The sequence below is a fragment of the Podarcis cretensis genome (genome assembly GCF_951804945.1).
Source record: "Podarcis cretensis genome assembly, chromosome: 13".
Lineage (NCBI taxonomy): Eukaryota > Metazoa > Chordata > Lepidosauria > Squamata > Lacertidae > Podarcis > Podarcis cretensis.
Window position 1 is genome coordinate 6,272,697 of NC_137182.1, and position 19,543 is coordinate 6,292,239.

At 52.6% G+C, this 19,543-nt stretch overlaps 1 protein-coding gene and 1 long non-coding RNA gene across 2 annotated transcripts in view; one reads left to right on the plus strand and one right to left on the minus strand.

Annotated features, from left to right (window-relative positions):
* The window catches only part of LOC307200982 (uncharacterized protein), a 56,853-nt gene that overhangs the window by 16,885 nt on the left and 20,425 nt on the right, over window positions 1-19,543 (plus strand). The window contains exons 2-5 of the mRNA XM_079950092.1: window positions 3,896-4,025; window positions 15,521-15,607; window positions 15,741-15,808; window positions 15,930-16,236. Of these exons, the coding sequence (XP_079806218.1) occupies window positions 3,896-4,025; window positions 15,521-15,607; window positions 15,741-15,808; window positions 15,930-16,227 (583 nt within the window). The 3' untranslated portion in view covers window positions 16,228-16,236. The remainder of the gene's footprint in view (window positions 1-3,895; window positions 4,026-15,520; window positions 15,608-15,740; window positions 15,809-15,929; window positions 16,237-19,543) is intronic.
* Window positions 813-3,985, minus strand: LOC307201135. Its single transcript, XR_013832573.1, has 2 exons — window positions 3,904-3,985; window positions 813-2,274 (listed from the first exon to the last, which is right to left on the minus strand). It is a non-coding gene; the product is annotated as an uncharacterized lncRNA (long non-coding RNA).

Below are 19,543 nucleotides of genomic sequence, written 5' to 3' on the forward strand. Positions count from 1 at the left end.
CTTTACACACGAGGTGTCCACTGCAGCGGGCAAGGGCGGCCCTTCCCTGGGCACGCAGCAGCAAGACATCTTAGCTGCTTTGACGGGGGGGGGGGGGGGAGACTCTTTTCCCAGCCAGAAGGGGAAAAGCAGCGGAAAGTTGGGCAATAATAATAATTTTTTTTTTTTTTTAAGGTGCTGGAATGGAGTTGTGGAGAATTCCGGCTGAAGAAAAGCACTGCTGCTCCTTGCAATCATCCTGTTTTAAGAAGCACTTCAACATCCCATTTTGGGTTCCTAGGAAATGGGTGTGAGGAAGCTGCAGGTTCCTCATCCCTGTTCTAAAGAGCAGATGTCTCTCCCCGCCCCCCCCCCCCATGATCCTGGGAACTGTAGTGTGTTAGGCGCTCTGGAAACAGCTCCCATTAGCAGAGATCCGTGGAGTCCTAGGAACTCAGCCATGAGGAGGAACCAGGAAGGGATTCCCCTCAGATCAGATTGGCTCAGGCATATCTGAGAGGAGCCAGCAGAGGTAGCGACAGCTAGACTGGGGGGTGGGAGCAGCTGGTGGGACCACAGAATACCGGTCTTAAAAGATCTACAGTGGCTCTAAGTACGTTTGCAAGCACAATTCACAGTGTGGGACCTGTATACCTGAAGAAGGGTTGCCTCTTGGTTCTTTAAAAACAACGTTTTAAAGTTCCATCCTTGACAGCAAACTTAAAAGGATAGGAATCAGGCTGCAAAACCTTGTTTTGAGCAAATCCAGCTATGAAGCTAGCTGCTTTCCCTCCCTTTGTCCCACTTAAGAAATAATTAGGCATCAACATGGGAACTTTAAAAATAAGCTTTATTTACTTTATAAATCATGCATTGGTTCACATCAATAGTGGCATTAAAAACTGTGCAGGCAAAATAGTGTTATACATTTGCCAGAGACCGCCCCCAAACCCCAGAAATACACAAAAGGTAGAATTTTGATAAATTGGGATATCAATGAAAGTACAGGCTGCACAACTGTGCCAGACAAGGTGTCCCTGGGCTGACTTTTGCATGCCAGGCTGGCCCGTCTAGCAAAGAGCAAATCTGTTAACACTCCTGAGATTGCTGGGCACATGACCCAAGGGGAAGTGGGGATGAGCCCCAAAGATATGGTGGGTACACAGCCCATGGTTTCAAGGGAAAGGTCTCTAGCAGGCTTTAGCTCACACAGGGCAGAAACGTGAGATTTATTTTGCATTATTTCTCTGCACCATCACTGCATGTGACCCTTTGAAAAGAGGTTCCTTAAACTCTTTAATTTGAGGCAAGGAGGCAAGAGCGAAAGGCTGGGGGTCCAGGGCGGTCCCTGAGTCCTGCTAAAAGACCTAATCTGTCAGTTTAGACTTCTGGGTTCCCTGGCATTTCCCATATGTATCCTCTGTGACAACACGGGGCCGCCACCACCACTGGCTATTCCTGGTCTCAGCTCGCGTGTGATGCTACAGTTCCCAGATGGACACAGAGTACAACTGCGAACATTAAAAACTCAGGAGCCACCAGCAATTTCATGCCCTGCGAGTTTGCCCAGCAGCATGGTGTGACAACATGATAACTGGGGACTCAGCGGAAAGTGAGAGCCCATTCACATGAGAGCCCATACTGTAATGGTGTGGCAATGCAATAATTGGGGAATCTGCAGACAGTGAGAGCCCATTCACATGAGAGCCCATACTGTATCCTGCTTCCTCCACAGGGCCAGGTTCCAGGGATGAGACTCCAGCTCCAGCTTCCAGGATGAAAAGCAAGATAAGATCCCGGCGGTTCCCGGCTGACGTCCCTCGCACCTCTTCCCCACTGCCCCTTCTCCGTGCGGACATGGCTCCTTTCCGGCCCTGTTTGGCGTAGAAGCAGCAGCCAAAGTTTCCTCCCATTAAAACAGCTTCTCGGGTTATTTCTGAGAGGGAGGAGACTTTGGCTGCGGATACTGTGCTAGGCCGGTCGGACGCCCGTACGGAGGAGAAGTGGGGAGCCCTGATAAGATCAGGTAGGAGGAAATGCCACTTCCCAGGTCCCCCACCCTACTGCCCCAGACTGGGGCTAGCGTGGCAGGAAGCTAGGAGCCTGCTGATGTCTCCGTTTTCTTTGCAGGGAGAGAGCCTTTCCCCAAAATATACTTTGTTCTGGTCAAATCCCTGGAGAGATGTGACGACCCTCAGGTACTGGGGCAGAGGGAACAAAGGGGTCCTTCCATAGTTTTTGGCCCATCAGAGGCCCATTCTCATGTGATGTCCTGCTTCCTCCACAGGGCCACACCTCCAGGGATGAGGCTCCAGCGCCAGGATTATTAACAAGAGACCATCGTGGCAGTTCCCGGCCCCTGACTCTTGCCTGCCTCCCCCTCCGTCTGTTCTCCATGTGGGCATGGCTCCTTCCCAGTCCTGCTAGGCGCAGAAGCAGCAGCCAAGGTTTCCACCCATCTAAAGCACCTCCAGAGTTATTCCAGAGCCGGGGGAGACTTTCGCTGGTGCCTCTGTGCCAGGCCGGAAGGGACGGAGCCCAGATGCCCGTACGGAGGAGTTCAGGGTGGGGCAGCTAATAAGATCAGGTAGGAGGAAATGCCCCTCACCCCCCTCCTTCCAAGCCAGGTACGAGCAGCAATCGTTGGCAGCCAATGAGGACGTGGGCATGGGCAGAGAGCCACGCTTCCACAGAGCCAGGCCTCCAGGGATGAGGCCCCAGCTCCAGGTCCCGGGATGAAGGGCGAGAGAACATCCCGGCGGTTCCTGGCTGGCAACCCTGGCATCTCTTCCCCACTGCCCCTTCTCCATGCGGGCATGGCTCCTTCCCGGCCCTACTTGGCGCAGAAGTAGCAGCCAAGGTTTCGCCCCATCAAAAACACCTCCAGAGTTACTCCGGAGCCGGGGGAGACTTGGGCTGCTGCCTCTGCCTTCTGCATGGGCAGCCTGGCAGGGGTGCTTGTTCTGTCCATCCCTGGATCAGCTGGCCAGACACCCTCACCAGCACTCAGGCTCTCCCTACAGAAATTTGGGGGCTGCTCCCCCCGGAGGCCCTATGTCTCCACCGCAGGAGGGCCCTGCCTCCACTGGCTTGCCTGCCCATGGGCTGCTGCCAGTCTGCTCTGTGCCAAACAAGAGAAGGAGAGATGTGGAAGAGTGAGGAAGGGAGGGAGCTGGGAAGGCAGACGGGGGGGGGGGGGGAGATATTGAGGGTGATGTGCCCCTGAAGGAAATCATTGGGGACGGCCCACGGGACTCCTGTGACCTTGTGTGGCAGGGGAAGTGATTCCCAGCGCTCTTGCTAGCTGGAGGAGGAAGGTCTGATTTAGAGATCCCTATAGTTTTATGGAGAGGGTTTCTCTGTGGTCCACCTGGCCAGGACAAGGAGTGGGGTCCTCTGCCAAGGCTGTGCTAGGGCAGTTTTAGGATGGCACGACTGGGGCGCTCACGCTGGGCACCACGCTGCAGAGGGGGCTAAAACTATGCAGAAGAACAAGAGGGAGGGGTGCCAAATCGTAGGGTGGTACAGACAGGGCCGTAGTTAGGGGGTGGTGAGGTGGGCCCCCAACAGGTGAGGGGTGGGGCACAAAATCGGCTCAAAAATATGTCCATAAATATGTCTAAATATATAGATGATAATAATAAATATTATCATCTATATATTTATCTGGTGCTATCATCTGGGATCCAGGCGCTTGCTGATTCCTCTGTTTTCTCTGCAGGAAGGAGCCTTTCCCCAACGTCTACTTCGTGCTGGCGAAATCCCTGGAGGTGAATATCAGGTCGTGAATATCAGGTACTGGGACAGCAGGAAGGGGTCCTTGTGGAACTTCTTTTGGGGGGTCATCAAAAATGGGGCAGTAGTTTTTCATCCGCCCCTGCCCCTTCTCATCAGATGCTTCCTGCTTCCTCCACAGGACCACGCCTCCAGGGATGAGGCTCCAGCGCCTGCTCCCGGGACGAAGAGCAACAGACCATCACTGCGGTTCCCGGCCCCTGATCCTCGCCTGCCTCACCCTCCATCCGTTCCCCGTGCGGGCATGGCTCCTTCCTGGCCCTACTTGGCGCAGAAGTAGCAGCCAAGGTTTCGCCCCATCAAAAACACCTCAAGAGTTACTCCGGAGCCGGGGGAGACTTGGGCTGCTGCCTCTGTGCCAAGCCGGCCAGGACGGATCCCAGACGCCTGTATGGAGCAGGTCAGGTGGGGGCAGCTGATAAGATCAGGTAGGAGGAAATGCCCCTTCCCAGGTCACCCCCTCCTGCCCCAGACTGGGGGTAGCGTGGCTGGGAGCCAGGCGCCTGCTGATGTCTCCGTTTGTTTTGCAGCGAGGAGAAGGTTCAGCCTGGGAGCCGCTGCATCACGGGAGGGACTGGAGCCCAGACAAAGGCCTCTCACCCCAGAGGTACTGGGACAGGGGGAAGGACAAAGACCCCCGCAGGGAGGCAAAGTGTGGAAAGGCTCAGAGTTCAGGTAGGGGGAAATGCCAATTGAGTGCTGGAGTGAGGGGGGGGGAGCAGACTTGTCTCTCCCCAGCCCCTCACCCCCCTCCTTCCAAGCTGGGGTCTGGCCATTATGTGCCCAGGCAGGAGCAGCGATCGTTGGTAGCCAGTGGTGACATGAGCATGGGCAGCATGGCAGGGGTGCTTGTTCTGTCCCCCTCCTTCCCTGAGTCAGCTGGTCAGACTCCCTCGCCAGTGGGTCTACTTTGTTCTGGCCAAATCCCTGGAGAGACGTGAGGACCCTCAGGTACTGGGGCAGAAGGAAGGAAGGGGTCCTTTTGGAACATGTTTGGGGAGTCGTAGGAACACGGTCTCCTGTGGCTGTTGCCCAAGCCGCCCTTATAAAAAGAACAGGTAAGAGGAAGGAAAGATTTGCATGGGGCTGGGAGAACACCCTACAAGTTGAGTGTCAACAGAGAATGGAAGAACCTTCCTGCATGAGAGGAGAAAAGAGATGGTCTCGTCTGGAAGTGGATTCCTCCACAGGGCCACGCTTCAAGAGAATGGTCTCCATCGCCACTTCCCAAGCTGATGGAGAAGAGCCAAACTCTGTCATCTGTGGCATTCCAGTCTTGCATTTCTGGATTGACTCCCAAAATATGTGTGAGCAGGAAAGAGTGATAACATGCACCAGCTTCTTGATTAAGCACTTCTCTCAACATTTGAACTTTGATGTGAGTAAGCAGGTCTCAAGGTGACCTCTGGACCAAGGCTTAAGGCTGAAAATTCAGATTAATTTTTTTCATAGGGCCACACTTCCAGAGAATGGTCTTCGTCACCACTTCCCAAGGTGATGGACAAGAGCCAAACTGAGTCTTCCATGACATTTCGGTCTTGCTTTTCTGGATTGTCAAGTCCTTGCATGTTGCTGGAGGAATCCATGCTATTCAGTGCCTTGCATGTCTTCTGGGATGTCCTGGTTGCTGTCTGAATGTGCCCTTCCCTGAAAGAGGAGAGCGGCATGAATGGCACATGTTAAAACTAAATAAAGAAATTAGATCAACTGGTTGCTTGCGATATGCCAATGATCACATAATATTTCATAATAAACAGTGTTAAAAATAAAAAAAATAACGAGCTGTTTCCTTTCCTGCTACTGGGAGTTCTGCTTAAGAAGGCTGGAGCCAGCTGGTTCACAGCAGCACTTTCTCCTTGGAGTCCTTGAAGCTGCAGGTGACGTCACTCCCCCTTCTCCCCCTTCAGGCTGCTGTTCAGCAGGTGAAGCTGATTCCTGCCCCGTGACACTATCTCCCTCCCCAAGGTGCGCCTCCACCTGCTGGGTGGGTGTCGGCTTTGGGGGAGCACAATGGTGGAAGTGATGGACGAATGGGGGGGGAGGGGGAACATCTTCCCATGCAAGGCATCTTCCCAGGAGGATTTTCCATGAAATTGGCCGTAGACCCCAAATCTATCATCTTCTTCTTTGGTGATCACTCGTAGCCGAGTAAGATTGTCTTCCATGAACACGGTCTTAACAGTGAGCCCATAAGTGACTGTGGAGGCCAATTCTGGGTGCACACATCCTTCCCAGTGGGGACATAGGTTTCTGGTGGGAGTTGATCATGGTGAGGGTTTGCCAAGCGTGCCTTCCTCTTAGCTTGTTTCTCCCTTTTGTCCTGAGTTTGAGTGTCTTCAAAGTCCATGACACCGTTGGTAAAGGCTGTTCTCCACTTGGAGCGTTTGCAGGGCAGCATTTCCCAATTGCTTACACAACATTTCTTTTAGATCTGCCTTGAGAGAGTCTTTAAACTTCTTTCGTTGAGTACCAGCATTTCATTTCTAAGTTGCTTGGGGAGATGATAATCAGGCATAGCCCAGGTCTGTAAAGCTGCTTTCTAGGTACTTGGGGAGAGTGGTGTGAGGCGTCTGGGCATTAGGAATACAAGCCAAGCCAAGCCTGGCTCCATGGCCCTCCTAAATTGAGGTTATTCTGTTCCTGGGCAGCTGGCAGAGCCCCTCTTCGCTGGGCATGGGACTGCCACATTCCCCGGCCTCCATGGGAGACTCACAGTCCCTCTCTGCGTCTCTCTTCCTTTTTGGCCACCATCAAACGACTCCCATACTGATCCTAAGCTGAAGAGCTGCCCAGCCAGCTGATCTCCTCCCTCCAGAACCCACCGCTCTCAACTGACTCTCAACTGCCTCCCCCCCAACATTCAAACTCCCTTTCAAAGCCTCCTCCAATCATCACTCTCCCCCAGAATTCCACTCTCTCTCTTCCCCCCTCCCTCCCTGCTTGACATTCCCTTGGGAATCTGAATACAATCACCTTAATTACAGTATTATGCACAATATTGTTATAGATTGAGGGAGGATCCCACTAAACCCTAGAAATTAATAAATGGTAGGGTTTGGGATTATTTGGGATGTGAAGGGAGAAATACAAGCTGCAGAGGAATTCCTGGGCTATCCTTCGCAAAAGGACCTGGCCAAGCAAGGTTCTTTAAGAAATAATTGAAGGACAAGGAGAGCCTAACTGGAAAAGCAAAAGAAGTCCTTTCCCCTTGCCCTGCGGTGTGAACAGAGACTGGGGATGTGAAGGGGAGCCAGGATAATGGTGCGTGGTGAGGAAAACTGAGGCTTTGAGCAAGGGAAGGAATAGGAGGAGGAGGAGCAGAGTCTGGAATCCAACTTGGGAAGGCTGGCTGCCCTGTTGTGGGGGACAAGTCCCTCTTGGATGGACTCTGCTGTAAGATCTGGACTCCCTCCATGCAAACTGAGGGTGTAAACAGGTGAATAAACTGTATTTCTTGAAGGTAAGACAGTCTCCGCCATGTCTCAGTTCTCCATAGGTGAGAGCCCCCATGGACTCTTGCCATCGCTCAGTAGAGAGAGGGGCGGCACCTTTGGGAACAAAATTTTATAAGCCTGCTCTGACAAGTCATCCTGTTAGAAGGACTTGAGTTCCCGATTCCTGGTTCCTAGAGAATTGGGGGAAGTGTGCTGCAGGTTCTCCCCCCTGTTCTAAAAAGCAGGTGTCTTCCCCTGAACGATCCTGGGAATTGGAGTTTGTCAGGGGTTCTGGGAATTGTAGTTCTTCAAACAGAAAGTCACAATGACAATGATCATTTGGGAAATGTCATGTGCTTTAAATGCTCATTGGAACCACTTTACATCATAAGAACTGTAGAGGTGGGAGGGACCCCGAGGGTCATCTAGACCAACCCCCTGCAATGCATGACTCTCAGCTAAAGCATCCATGGCAGATGGCCCTCCCACCTCTGCTCAAAAACCTCCAAGGAAAGGGAGTCTACCGCCTCCAGAGGGATTTCTCCCCACTGTCAAGCAGCTCTTGCTGTCAGAAAGTTCTTCCTGAAGTTGAGTCGGAACCTCCTTTCTTGTAACTTGAATCCATGGCTTCAGGTGCTGAGAGCTTCTGGAGCAGGAGAAAACAAGCTTCCTCCCTCCTCCCTGTGACGGCCCTTGAGATATTGACAGGTCTGCATGGAGTGGCTCTCATATCCATGTCCTGAGAGAGAGAGAGAGCAAAACGGTTTCTCTCCCCTTTCTCCAGCCCAGGCAGAATTGCAAGGGGTCAGTGCATCTGGCTGGTAAGAAGAGGGTCGGAGTTTGGAGCCCAGCCAGGGCTGGCTGTGGGCAAGATCCTGGCACTGTCGGGGGTTGGACTAGATGACCCCTGGGGTCCCTTCCAAATCTACCATACTATGATTCCAGCAAGCAGCTAAAGGAACGGGCAGAGGAGCAAGATGCAGAACAAGGGGAGGCACAACCACACACCCCAACAGCACCCTCTGGCCTAACCCACGGGGGCCTCATCCCAGCACACTTTGAAACCCCCCCCCCCCATTTTATTGTTCTTAATTGAGCTGCCTGACAACCCAGCAGCCTGGCCCCTGTTTGCCAGCTGATGTCACAAAGTTCTGATTTGCATGCAAGCATTATGGTGGCCTGCAAGAGGGGTGCCTGTCAGATGATGGTGAGGGACTTACAAGTGTGCCCATCAGCGATCATGAGAAGGAACGGTGAAGGTAGGAGGAGCTCCGAAGCCCAGAGGAGATGAGTTGGCAGTTTTAAAATGGATCTGAATGCATCTGAACAGAATCAGAATGTTCTGCAAAAGGAGGAGTTATGCAGATGGGCTCAGTTTGACCCCAACCATCTTTTCTTGGCAGTTTTAAAATGGCGTTAAATGTTTTTGCACAGTCACTGGTAGGGCTGCACTTGAAAGAAATTGAGAGATTATCTGGTGTGGGGAGTGCTCAGAGAGCCCTGCCAGGAACAAACTAGATATGAAGTTGAATGCAACAAGTAGCTTTTTAAAATGCAAGGAGGAGAGGGCTGATTGTTATCAGGATCACAGCAGACTGGAAGGACGTCTCCCCTGTTTCAGTCACAAGGGAAATTCCTCCCTTGAAACTACTATTGACATTGGGATTGGAAAGCCATCAGCGGTGCCCAAGGGAGCTTCCCTCTCATTGAAAGGGTTAAGCTGCTCTCACCCACCCACCCAGCTGCTATTTGTGGTTTTGCAAAAATGGCGCCTGTAAAATGCAAAAACAAATTCAATGTCACTTCTAATTTTGGCCTCACTGAAAAAATCTAAACACAGTTTGAGTTCTGTGGTACCAAAAACAGCAGCAATGGTGTTGAAACCATTAGGAAGGAAGATAATGCAATCATGGTGCAATATGCAAGTAGCATGATAATCGGAGAAATCCCTTTATCTGGTTGCTGCCATAGATATGTCATACTCTGCCACCAAGTCCGGAACAACATCCATCACCCCATTGTCTTTAAACTGACAAGAGGCTTCAGTTTTCCATTGGGATGAGGCCATTTGGACCCTTTTTTGCAGAGCTTGGGATTTTGAGGGGTGGCGTTGGGGGAGAGAGAACTTGCAAAGGACAACAACCCCAGACCCCAGAGCTGAAGGACAAAGTTGTAGCACTGATTACCATTTACAAACTGTCTCACTGATACAAATGTTTTCACCAATAACAATATATGAATAACATAATGTATTAAAGGTAAAGGTAAAGGTACCCCTGCCCGTACGGGCCAGTCTTGACAGACTCTGGGGTTGTGCGCCCATCTCACTTAAGAGGCCAGGGGCCAGCGCTGTCCGGAGACACTTCCGGGTCACGTGGCCAGCGTGACATCGCTGCTCTGGCCAGAGCCAGAGCCAGAGCTGCACACGGAAACGCCGTTTACCATCCCGCTGGTAAGCGGTCCCTATTTATCTACTTGCACCCGGAGGTGCTTTCAAACTGCTAAGTTGGCAGCCGCTGGGACCGAGCAGCGGGAGCGCACCCCGCTGCAGGGATTCGAACCGCCGACCTTTCGATCGGCAAGTCCTAGGCGCTGAGGCTTTAACCCACAGCGCCACCTGCGTCCCATAACATAATGTATTACAGCACATTAAAACATCATACAGCTTTGCAAACATAAAGAGCGATTTGGCTTGAACCATATTTTTAAAAATGTACAAAAAAGGTTGTTGGGGGGGGGGGGAGCACAGAAGAGAAAAAAGTGAGGCCTTCAGCCACCTTGCTCATTTCGCTCGGTGTGTACAAAGCCAATGCGCAGATGGGAAACCTCTTTTGGATTTTCAAAGTCCAGCAAATCTTAAAAGACGGCGCAGTGCCATTAGCAAGGTCACAGTTGGGTCTCGGCCAACAAGAAAAAGACGAGCAACATGACTGGTTAATCAAATGTGCACTATTGGCCCCTCTAGGCCTCCTATACTTCCTTGTAAGGGGGTAAAAAAGCTTTTTGTCTTCTGTGTTGGTGGTTGGAGGCGCCAGAATCAAATCCAGCCCACCGGGAGGTGCCTTGTTCACCCACACCAGAGGCAAGAGATGCAGACAAAGGGGCCACACCTTGTTCGGTGCATGGTCTACGCCGGCTGGGCTCTGCAGGATTTCAGGCCCAGCATCTCCCAGCCCTATCTGGATTGAATCTGGGCCCTTCTGTCTCCAAAGGAGATGCTCTACCAAGGAGCTACTTGTTAAAGGAGGACCATAGTTGTTATGTTCCCTATGAGGCGGTGGCGTAAGGCATGCCTCTCCCCAATGGCTGCAGTTCCCCCGAAACGTAGGAACCGTCGACTTCACAATAGAGCTTGTCAAATCAGAGAGGGGTGTGTGTGTGTGTGTGTGTGTGTAGTTGTTACGAGGCTTCCCCCTAAGTACATTCACACCCTTGACATTATGGCAATACTGCAAATGCTGCTTAGAACACAGTAGGATAAAACCGCAAGGTGGTTTTTGTTTTTGTTTCAAGTGGAGGAATCTGACTTAAAAGAATCTTGGGGAAACTGCTGCTGCCCAAGCCTCCCTTGAGAAAAGAACAGGTAAGACGAAGGAAAGATTTGAAAAGACAAATTTCTAGTTCCAATGGAGAAATATGGTAAATTTGGAGCTGCAGCTGGTCGTGGGTCACGCACTTTGGGATGTTTTTGGAGCACCACCACCTGGCAGGCACATTTTGAAACAGCCTGCCTTGCTCTAATCTTAAATTTCTTAAATAAAAAAAATTGAAAAGACAAATTTCTAATCCCCATATGGTATATTTAGAGCTGCAGCTGATCGTGGGACAAGGCAAAGTGGGCCGTGTTTGCTGCACTGCAAGATTGCAGAGTCCCCTCCCCACACGAGACAGTCTCTGCCTCTCTCTCTGTGCCATCTCTAGGATTCATGGAATCAGATGGTGGGCCTTGGGTTCCTCATCCCAGCTGTCAACTGCCTGGCCATGCTTCTCCAAAGGGTGGCAGGTAGCAGTTGCTCCCAGCCTGGCCTAGATAGACCAAGGATGGAGCCACCCAGGGGTATTTTTAGGCCATAGCTCAGTGCCTGTGGAAGGCCACAGGGTCAGTCCTCAGCATCTCCAGGTGAGGCTTGGGAAACTCTGATCTGATCCCCAGGTGAGCTGCTGCCAGCCAGGCCAGAGGAAGGCAGTCTGGAGCTCCCGGGACCCGGGACCTGGCTCCTGAGGCAGCTGTCTATGCAGCCCAGTGGGTGAGGTCTTCTGCCAGGCAAAGGGCCAGCCGCTTTCCTGCATATTCACCTCTGGCGACTGAATATTTCGTGGCAGAGCTTCAATCTGTCTCTCTGTGTGCCTGTTTTGGGTTAGCAAAGTGGGAGTGCAAGTGCTTCTTGCATCCTTAGACTCATAGAATCACAGAGCAGGACCTTGAGGATCATCTAGTCCAACCCCCTGCAGGAAGATGCAGCTGTCCCAGATGGGGATTGAACCTGCACGCTGGGCCTTCTCATCCCCACACCTGAAGCCAAGCAGGGAGTTGAATCAAGGCCCTTCTGGGTGCCCGGATGGTGCTCTGCCACTGAGCTATAGCCCCTCCCAAACAGAAACACAGGAAGGGGACTTAGACCTTAGATTGCTCCATCTACCTCAGAGTGACGGGGGCAACCCAGGAAGATGGGCGGGGTATAAATAACTACTACTACTACTACTACTACTACTAGTGCAGTGGTACCTTGGGTTAAGGACTTATTTCGTTCTGGAGGTCAATTCTTAACCTGAAACTGTTCTTAACCTGAGGTACCACTTAGCTAAAGTGGTACCTCATGTTAAGAACAGTTTCAGGGACCTCCCGTTGCTGCCTTGCTGCCACAATGCAATTTCTGTTCTGTTCTCATCCTGAAGCAAAATTCTAAACCCGAGATACTATTTCTGGGTTAGTGGAGTCTGCAACCTGAAGCGCATGTTCTAAAAAGCAGATGTCTCCCCCCCCCCAATGATCCTGGGAACTGCAGTGTGTTAGGGGCTCTGGAAACAGCTCCCATTAGCAGAGATCTGTAGAGTCCTAGGAACTCAGTCATGAGGAGGAACCAGGAAGGTCGGAGGAGCTCAGATGCCAGGTTCTTGAGTTGGGGAGGGATCCCGTGCCTTGGAAATGGAAATGCCTTCAAGGGGGACGCCTGGGAGATGGGGTTTGGTCCTGATGAAGCTCTAACAGAAGACCCAACGGGTTATCCCACATATTGGAGGACAGGAAGGGATTCCCCTCAGATCAGATTGGCTCAGGCATATCTGAGAGGAGCCAGCAGATGTAGTAACGGCTAGATTGGGGACTGGGAGCAGCTGGCAGGACCACAGAACACTGGTCCTAAAGGATCTACGGTGGCTCCCAGTACATTTGTGAGCACAATTCACAGTGTGGGTCCTGTATACCTGAAGAAGGGTTGCCACCTGGTTCTTTAAAAACAGAGTTTTAAAATTCCATCCTTGACAAACTTAAAAGGATAGGAATCAGGCTGCAAAACCTTCTTTTGCGCAAGTCCAGCCATGAAGCTAGCTGCCCTCCCTCCCTTTGCCCCACTTAAGAAAGAATCAGGCATCAACAACATGGGAACTTTAGAAATAAGCTTTACTTACTTTATAATCATGCATCGGTTCACATCAATAGTGGCAGGCAAAATAGTGTTATACATTTGCAGGAGACCCCCCCTCAAACCCCAGAAATACACAAAAGGTAGAATTTTGATAAATTGGGATATCAGTGAAAGTACAGGCTGCACAACTGTGCCAGACAAGGAATTCCTGGGCTGACTTTTGAAAACCAGGCTGGGGGGTCTAGCAAAGAGCAAATCTGTTAACACTCCTGAGATTGCTGGGCACACGACCCAAGGGGAAGTGGGAATGAGCCCTAAAGGTATGGTGGGTACACAGCCTATCGTTTCAAGGGAAAGGTCTCTAGCGGGCTTTGGCTCACATACTGTATCCTGCTTCCTCCACAGGGCCAGGCTCCAGGGTTGAGGCTTCCACTCCATCTCCCAGGATGAAGGGCGAGAGAACATCCCAGCGGTTCCCGGCTGACATCCCTTGCACCTCTTCCCCACTGCCCCTTCTCCGTGGGACATGGCTCCTTCCCGGCCCTGTTTGGCGCAGAAGCAGCAGCCAACGTTTCCTCCCATTAAAACAGCTTCTCGGGTTATTTCTGAGAGGGAGGGGACTTTGGCTGCTGCTTCTGTGCTAGGCCGGTCGGACGCCCGTACGGAGGAGAAGTGGGGAGCCCTGATAAGATCAGGTAGGAGGAAATGTCCCTTCCCAGGTCCCCCACCCTCATGCCCCAGACTGGGGCTAGCGTGGCTGGGAGCTAGGAGCCTGTTGATGTCTCCGTTTTCTTTGCAGGGAGGGAGCCTTTCACCAACATATACTTTGTTCTGGTCAAATCCCTGGAGAGATGTGATGACCCTCAGGTACTGGGGCAGAGGGAACAAAGGGGTCCTTCCATAGTTTTTGGCCCATCAGAGGCCCATTCTCATGTGATGTCCTGCTTCCTCCACAGGGCCACACCTCCAGGGATGAGGCTCCAGTGCCAGGATTATTAACAAGAGACCATCATGGTGGTTCCCGGCCCCTGAGCCTTGCCTGCCTCCCCCTCCGTCTGTTCTCCATGTGGGCATGGCTCCTTCCCAGTCCTACTAGACGCATAAGCAGCAGCCAAGGTTTCCACCCGTCTAAAGCACCTCCAGAGTTATTCCGGAGCCAGGGGAGACTTTCGCTGGTGTTCTGTGCCAGGCCATCCGGGACGGATGCCAGACGCCCGTAAGGAGGAGTTCAGGGTGGGGCAGCTAATAAGGTCAGGTAGGAGGAAATGCCCCCCTCCCAGGCCCCCCCTCCTGCCCCATACAGGGGTTAGCGTGGCTGGGATCCAGGCGCCTGCTGATGTCTCCGTTTGTTTTGCAGCGAGGAGAAGGTTCAGCCTGGGAGTCGCTGCATCCCGGAAGGGACTGGAGCCCAGACAAAGGCCTCTCGCCCTAGAGGTACTGGGACAGGGGAGGCAAAGTGTGGAAAGGCTCAGAGTTCAGGTAGGGGGAAATGCCAATTGAGTGCTGGAGTGGGGGGTAGGAGCAGGTCTGTCTCGCCCCAGCCCCTCACCCCCCTTCTTCCAAGCCAGGTAGGAGCAGCAATCGTTGGCAGCCAATGGGGACGTGGGCATGGGCAGAGAGCCAGGCCTCCACAGAACCAGGCCTCCAGGGATGAGGCCCCAGCTCCAGCTCCCGGGATGAAGGGCGAGAGAACATCCCGGCGGTTCCCGGCTGGCAACCCTGGCATCTCTTCCCCACTGCCCCTTCTCCGTGCGGACATGGCTCCTTCCCGGCCCTACTTGGCGCAGAAAGAGGAGCCAAGGTTTCCACCCATCAAAAACACTTCCCGAGTTATTCCAGAGCTGGGGGAGACTTTGCCCCTGCCTCTGCCTTCTGCATGGGCAGCCTGGCAGGGGTGCTTGTTCTGTCCATCCCTGGATCAGCTGGCCAGACACCCTCGCCAGCACTCAGGCTCTCCCTACAGAAGTTTGGGGGCTGCTCCCCCCGGGGGCCCTATGTCTCCACCGCAGGAGGGCCCTGCCTCCGCTGGCTTGCCTGCCCCTGGTCTGCTGCCAGTCTGCTCTGTGCCAAACAGGAGAAGGAGAGATGTGGAAGAGTGAGGAAGGGAGGGAGCTGGGAAGGCAGACTGGCAGGGGAGAAAATATTGAGGGTGATGTGCCCCTGAAGGAAATCATTGAGGACGGCCCATGGGACCCTGTCCCCTAGACAGTACAATGTCCTTGTTCATTTGCAGGGCTGTGGTTTGGGGAAACCGCAACCAGCCCAGCAGCAGCCCAGAGGTGCCAGGAAACCCACCCAAATCCGGAGGCATGTTGTGACCTTGTGTGGCAGGGGAAGTGATTCCCAGCGCTCTTGCTAGCTGGAGGAGGAAGGTCTGATTTAGAGATCCCTATAGTTTTATGGAGAGGGTTTCTCTGTGGTCCACCTGGCCAGGACAAGGAGTGGGGTCCTCTGCCAAGGCTGCGCTAGGGCAGTTTTAGGATGGCACGACTGGGGCGCTCACGCTGGGCACCACGCTGCAGAGGGGGCTAAAACTATGCAGAAGAACAAGAGGGAGGGGTGCCAAATCGTAGGGTGGTACAGGCAGGGCCGTAGTTAGGGGGTGGTGAGGTGGGCCCCCAACAGGTGAGGGGTGGGGCACAAAATCGGCTCAAAAATATGTCCATAAATATGTCTAAATATATAGATGATAATAATAAATATTATCATCTATATATTTATCTGGAACTCCTCCAAGCAATCAGAATAACAGAGTTTGTTTCTTCCTTGGGCGAGAGGCCCGCCAGAACGAGGAGGGAAAGGCTCCCACTTCAGGTAAGTGGAAATGCCAACTGAGTGCCCCATATTTTAGGAATGCTTCCTTCCCTTGTACCCCCTCCCTCATGCGCCAGACTGGTGCTATCATCTGGGATCCAGGCGCTTGCTGATTCCTCTGTTTTCTCTGCAGGGAAGGAGCCTTTCCCCAACGTCTACTTCGTGCTGGCGAAATCCCTGGAGGGACGTGGTGAATATCAGGTACTGGGACAGCAGGAAGGGGTCCTTGTGGAACTTCTTTTGGGGGGTCATCAAAAATGGGGCAGTAGTTTTTCATCCGCCCCTGCCCCTTCTCATCAGATGCTTCCTGCTTCCTCCACAGGACCACGCCTCCAGGGATGAGGCTCCAGTGCCTGCTCCCGGGACGAAGAACAACAGACCATCACTGCGGTTCCCGGCCCCTGATCCTCGCCTGCCTCAACCTCCTTCAGTTCCCCGTGCGGGCATGGCTCCTTCCCGGCCCTACTTGGCGCAGAAGTAGCAGCCAAGGTTTCGCCCCATCAAAAACACATCAAGAGTTATTCCGGAGCCGGGGGAGACTTGGGCTGCTGCCTCTGTGCCAAGCCGGCCGGGACGGAGCCCAGACACCTGTACGGAGCGGGTCAGGTTGGGGCAGCTGATAAGATCAGGTAGGAGGAAATGCCCCTTCCCAGGTCACCCCCCTCCTGCCCCAGACTGGGCTAGCGTGGCTGGGAGCCAGGCGCCTGCTGATGTCTCCGTTTGTTTTGCAGCGAGGAGAAGGTTCAGCCTGGGAGCCGCTGCATCCCGGGAGGGACTGGAGCCCAGACAAAGGCCTCTCACCCCAGAGGTACTGGGACAGGGGGAAGGACAAAGACCCCCACAGGGAGGCAAAGTGTGGAAAGGCTCAGAGTTCAGGTAGGGGGAAATGCCAATTGAGTGCTGGAGTGAGGGGGGGGAGCAGACTTGTCTCTCCCCAGCCCCTCACCCCCCTCCTTCCAAGTTGGGGTCTGGCCATTATGTGCCCAGGCAGGAGCAGCGATGGTTGGCAGCCAGTGGTGACATGAGCATGGGCAGCATGGCAGGGGTGCTTGTTCTGTCCCCCTCCTTCCCTGGGTCAGCTGGCCAGACTCCCTCGCCAGTGGGTCTACTTTGTTCTGGCCAAATCCCTGGAGAGACGTGAGGACCCTCAGGTACTGGGGCAGAAGGAAGGAAGGGGTCCTTTTGAAACATGTTTGAGGAGTCGTAGGAACACTGTCCCCTGTGGCTGTTGCCCAAGCCGCCCTTATAAAAAGAACAGGTAAGAGGAAGGAAAGATTTGCATGGGGCTGGGAGAACACCCTACAAGTTGAGTGTCAACAGAGAATGGGAGAACCTTCCTGCATGAGAGGAGAAAAGAGATGGTCTCGTCCGGAAGTGGATTCCTCCACAGGGCCACGCTTCAAGAGAATGGTCTCCATCGCCACTTCCCAAGCTGATGGAGAAGAGCCAAACTCTGTCATCTGTGGCATTCCAGTCTTGCATTTCTGGATTGACTCCCAAAATATGTGTGAGCAGGAAAGAGTGATAACATGCACCAGCTTCTTGATTAAGCACTTCTCTCAACATTTGAACTTTGATGTGAGTAAGCAGGTCTCAAGGTGACCTCTGGACCAAGGCTTAAGGCTGAAAATTCAGATTAATTTTTTTCATAGGGCCACACTTCCAGAGAATGGTCTTCGTCGCCACTTCCCAAGGTGATGGACAAGAGCCAAAGTGAGTCTTCCATGACATTTCGGTCTTGCTTTTCTGGATTGTAAAGTCCTTGCATGTCGCTGGAGGAATCCATGCTACTCAGTGCCTTGCATGTCTTCTGGGATGTCCTGGTTGCTGTCTGAATGTGCCCTTCCCTGAAAGAGGAGAGCGGCATGAATGGCACATGTTAAAACTAAATAAAGAAATTAGAGCAACTGGTTGCTTGCGATATGCCAATGATCACATAATATTTCATAATAAACAGTGTTAAAAAAAAATAACGAGCTGTTTCCTTTCCTTCTCTGCCTTCTCTGGCTGCTACTGGGAGCTCTGCTTAAGAAGGCTGGAGCCAGCTGGTTCTCATTAGAGCCTTCTCCTCAGAGTCCTTGAAGCTGCAGGTGAAGTCACTCCCCCTTCTCCCCCTTCAGGCTGCTGTTCAGCAGGTGAAGCTGATTCCTGCCCCGTGACACTATCCCCCTCCCCAAGGTGCGCCTCCACCTGCTGGGTGGGTGTCGGCTTTGGGGGAGCACAATGGTGGAAGTGATGGACGAATGGGGGGGGAGGGGGAACATCTTCCCATGCAAGGCATCTTCCCAGGAGGATTTTCCATGAAATTGGCCGTAGACCCCAAATCTATCATCTTCTTCTTTGGTGATCACTCGTAGCCGAGTAAGATTGTCTTCCATGAACACGGTCTTAACAGTGAGCCCATAAGTGACTGTGGAGGCCAATTCTGGGTGCACACATCCTTCCCAGTGGGGACATAGGTTTCTGGTGGGAGTTGATCATGGTGAGGGTTTGCCAAGCGTGCCTTCCTCTTAGCTTGTTTCTCCCTTTTGTCCTGAGTTCGAGTGTCTTCAAAGTCCATGACACCGTTGGTAAAGGCTGTTCTCCACTTGGAGCGTTCGCAGGGCAGCATTTCCCAATTGCTTACACAACATTTCTTTTAGATCTGCCTTGAGAGAGTCTTTAAACTTCTTTCGTTGACCACCAGCATTACATTTCTAAGTTGCTTGGGAAGATGATAATCAGGCATAGCCCAGGTCTGTAAAGCTGCTTTCCAGGTAACTGGAGAGGGTGGTGTGAGGTATTTGGGAATTAGGAATACAAGCCAAGCCTGGCTCCGTGGCCCTCCTAAATTGAGGTTATTCTGTTCCTGGGCAGCTGGCAGAGCCCCTCTTCGCTGGGCATGGGACTGCCACATTCCTCAGCCTCCATGGGAGACTCAGTCCCTCTCTGCGTCTCTGTTCCTTTTTGGCCACCATCAAACGACTCCCATACTGATCCTAAGCTGAAGAGCTGCCCAGCCAGCTGATCTCCTCCCTCCAGAACCCACCGCTCTCAACTGACTCTCAACTGCCTCCCCCCCAACATTCAAACTCCCTTTCAAAGCCTCCTCCAATCATCACTCTCCCCCAGAATTCCACTCTCTCTCTTCCCCCCTCCCTCCCTGCTTGACATTCCCTTGGGAATCTGAATACAATCACCTTAGTTACAGTATTATGCACAATATTGTTATAGATTGAGGGAGGATCCCACTAAACCCTAGAAATTAATAAATGGTGGGGTTTGGGATTATTTGGGATGTGAAGGGAGAAATACAAGCTGCAGAGGACTTACTGGGCTATCCTTCGCAAAAGGACCTGGCCAAGCAAGGTTCTTTAAGAAATAATTGAAGGACAAGGAGAGCCTAACTGGAAAAGCAAAAGAAGTCCTTTCCCCTTGCCCTGCGGTGTGAACAGAGACTGGGGATGTGAAGGGGAGCCAGGATAATGGTGCGTGGTGAGGAAAACTGAGGCTTTGAGCAAGGGGAGGAGGAGGGAGTCTGGAATCCAACTTGGGAAGGCTGGCTGCCCTGTTGTGGGGGACAAGTCCCTCTTGGATGGACTCTGCTGTAAGATCTGGACTCCCTCCATGCAAACTGAGGGTGTAAACAGGTGAATAAACTGTATTTCTTGAAGGTAAGACAGTCTCCGCCATGTCTCAGTTCTCCAAAGGTGAGAGCCTGGAACCCCATGGACTCTTTCCATCGCTCAGTAGAGAGAGGGGAGGCACCTTTGGGAACAAAATTTTATAAGCCTGCTCTGACAAGTCATCCTGTTAGAAGGACTTGAGTTCCCGATTCCTGGTTCCTAGAGAATTGGGGGAAGTGTGCTGCAGGTTCTCCCCCCTGTTCTAAAAACCAGGTGTCTTCCCCTGAACGATCCTGGGAATTGGAGTTTGTCAGGGGTTCTGGGAATTGTA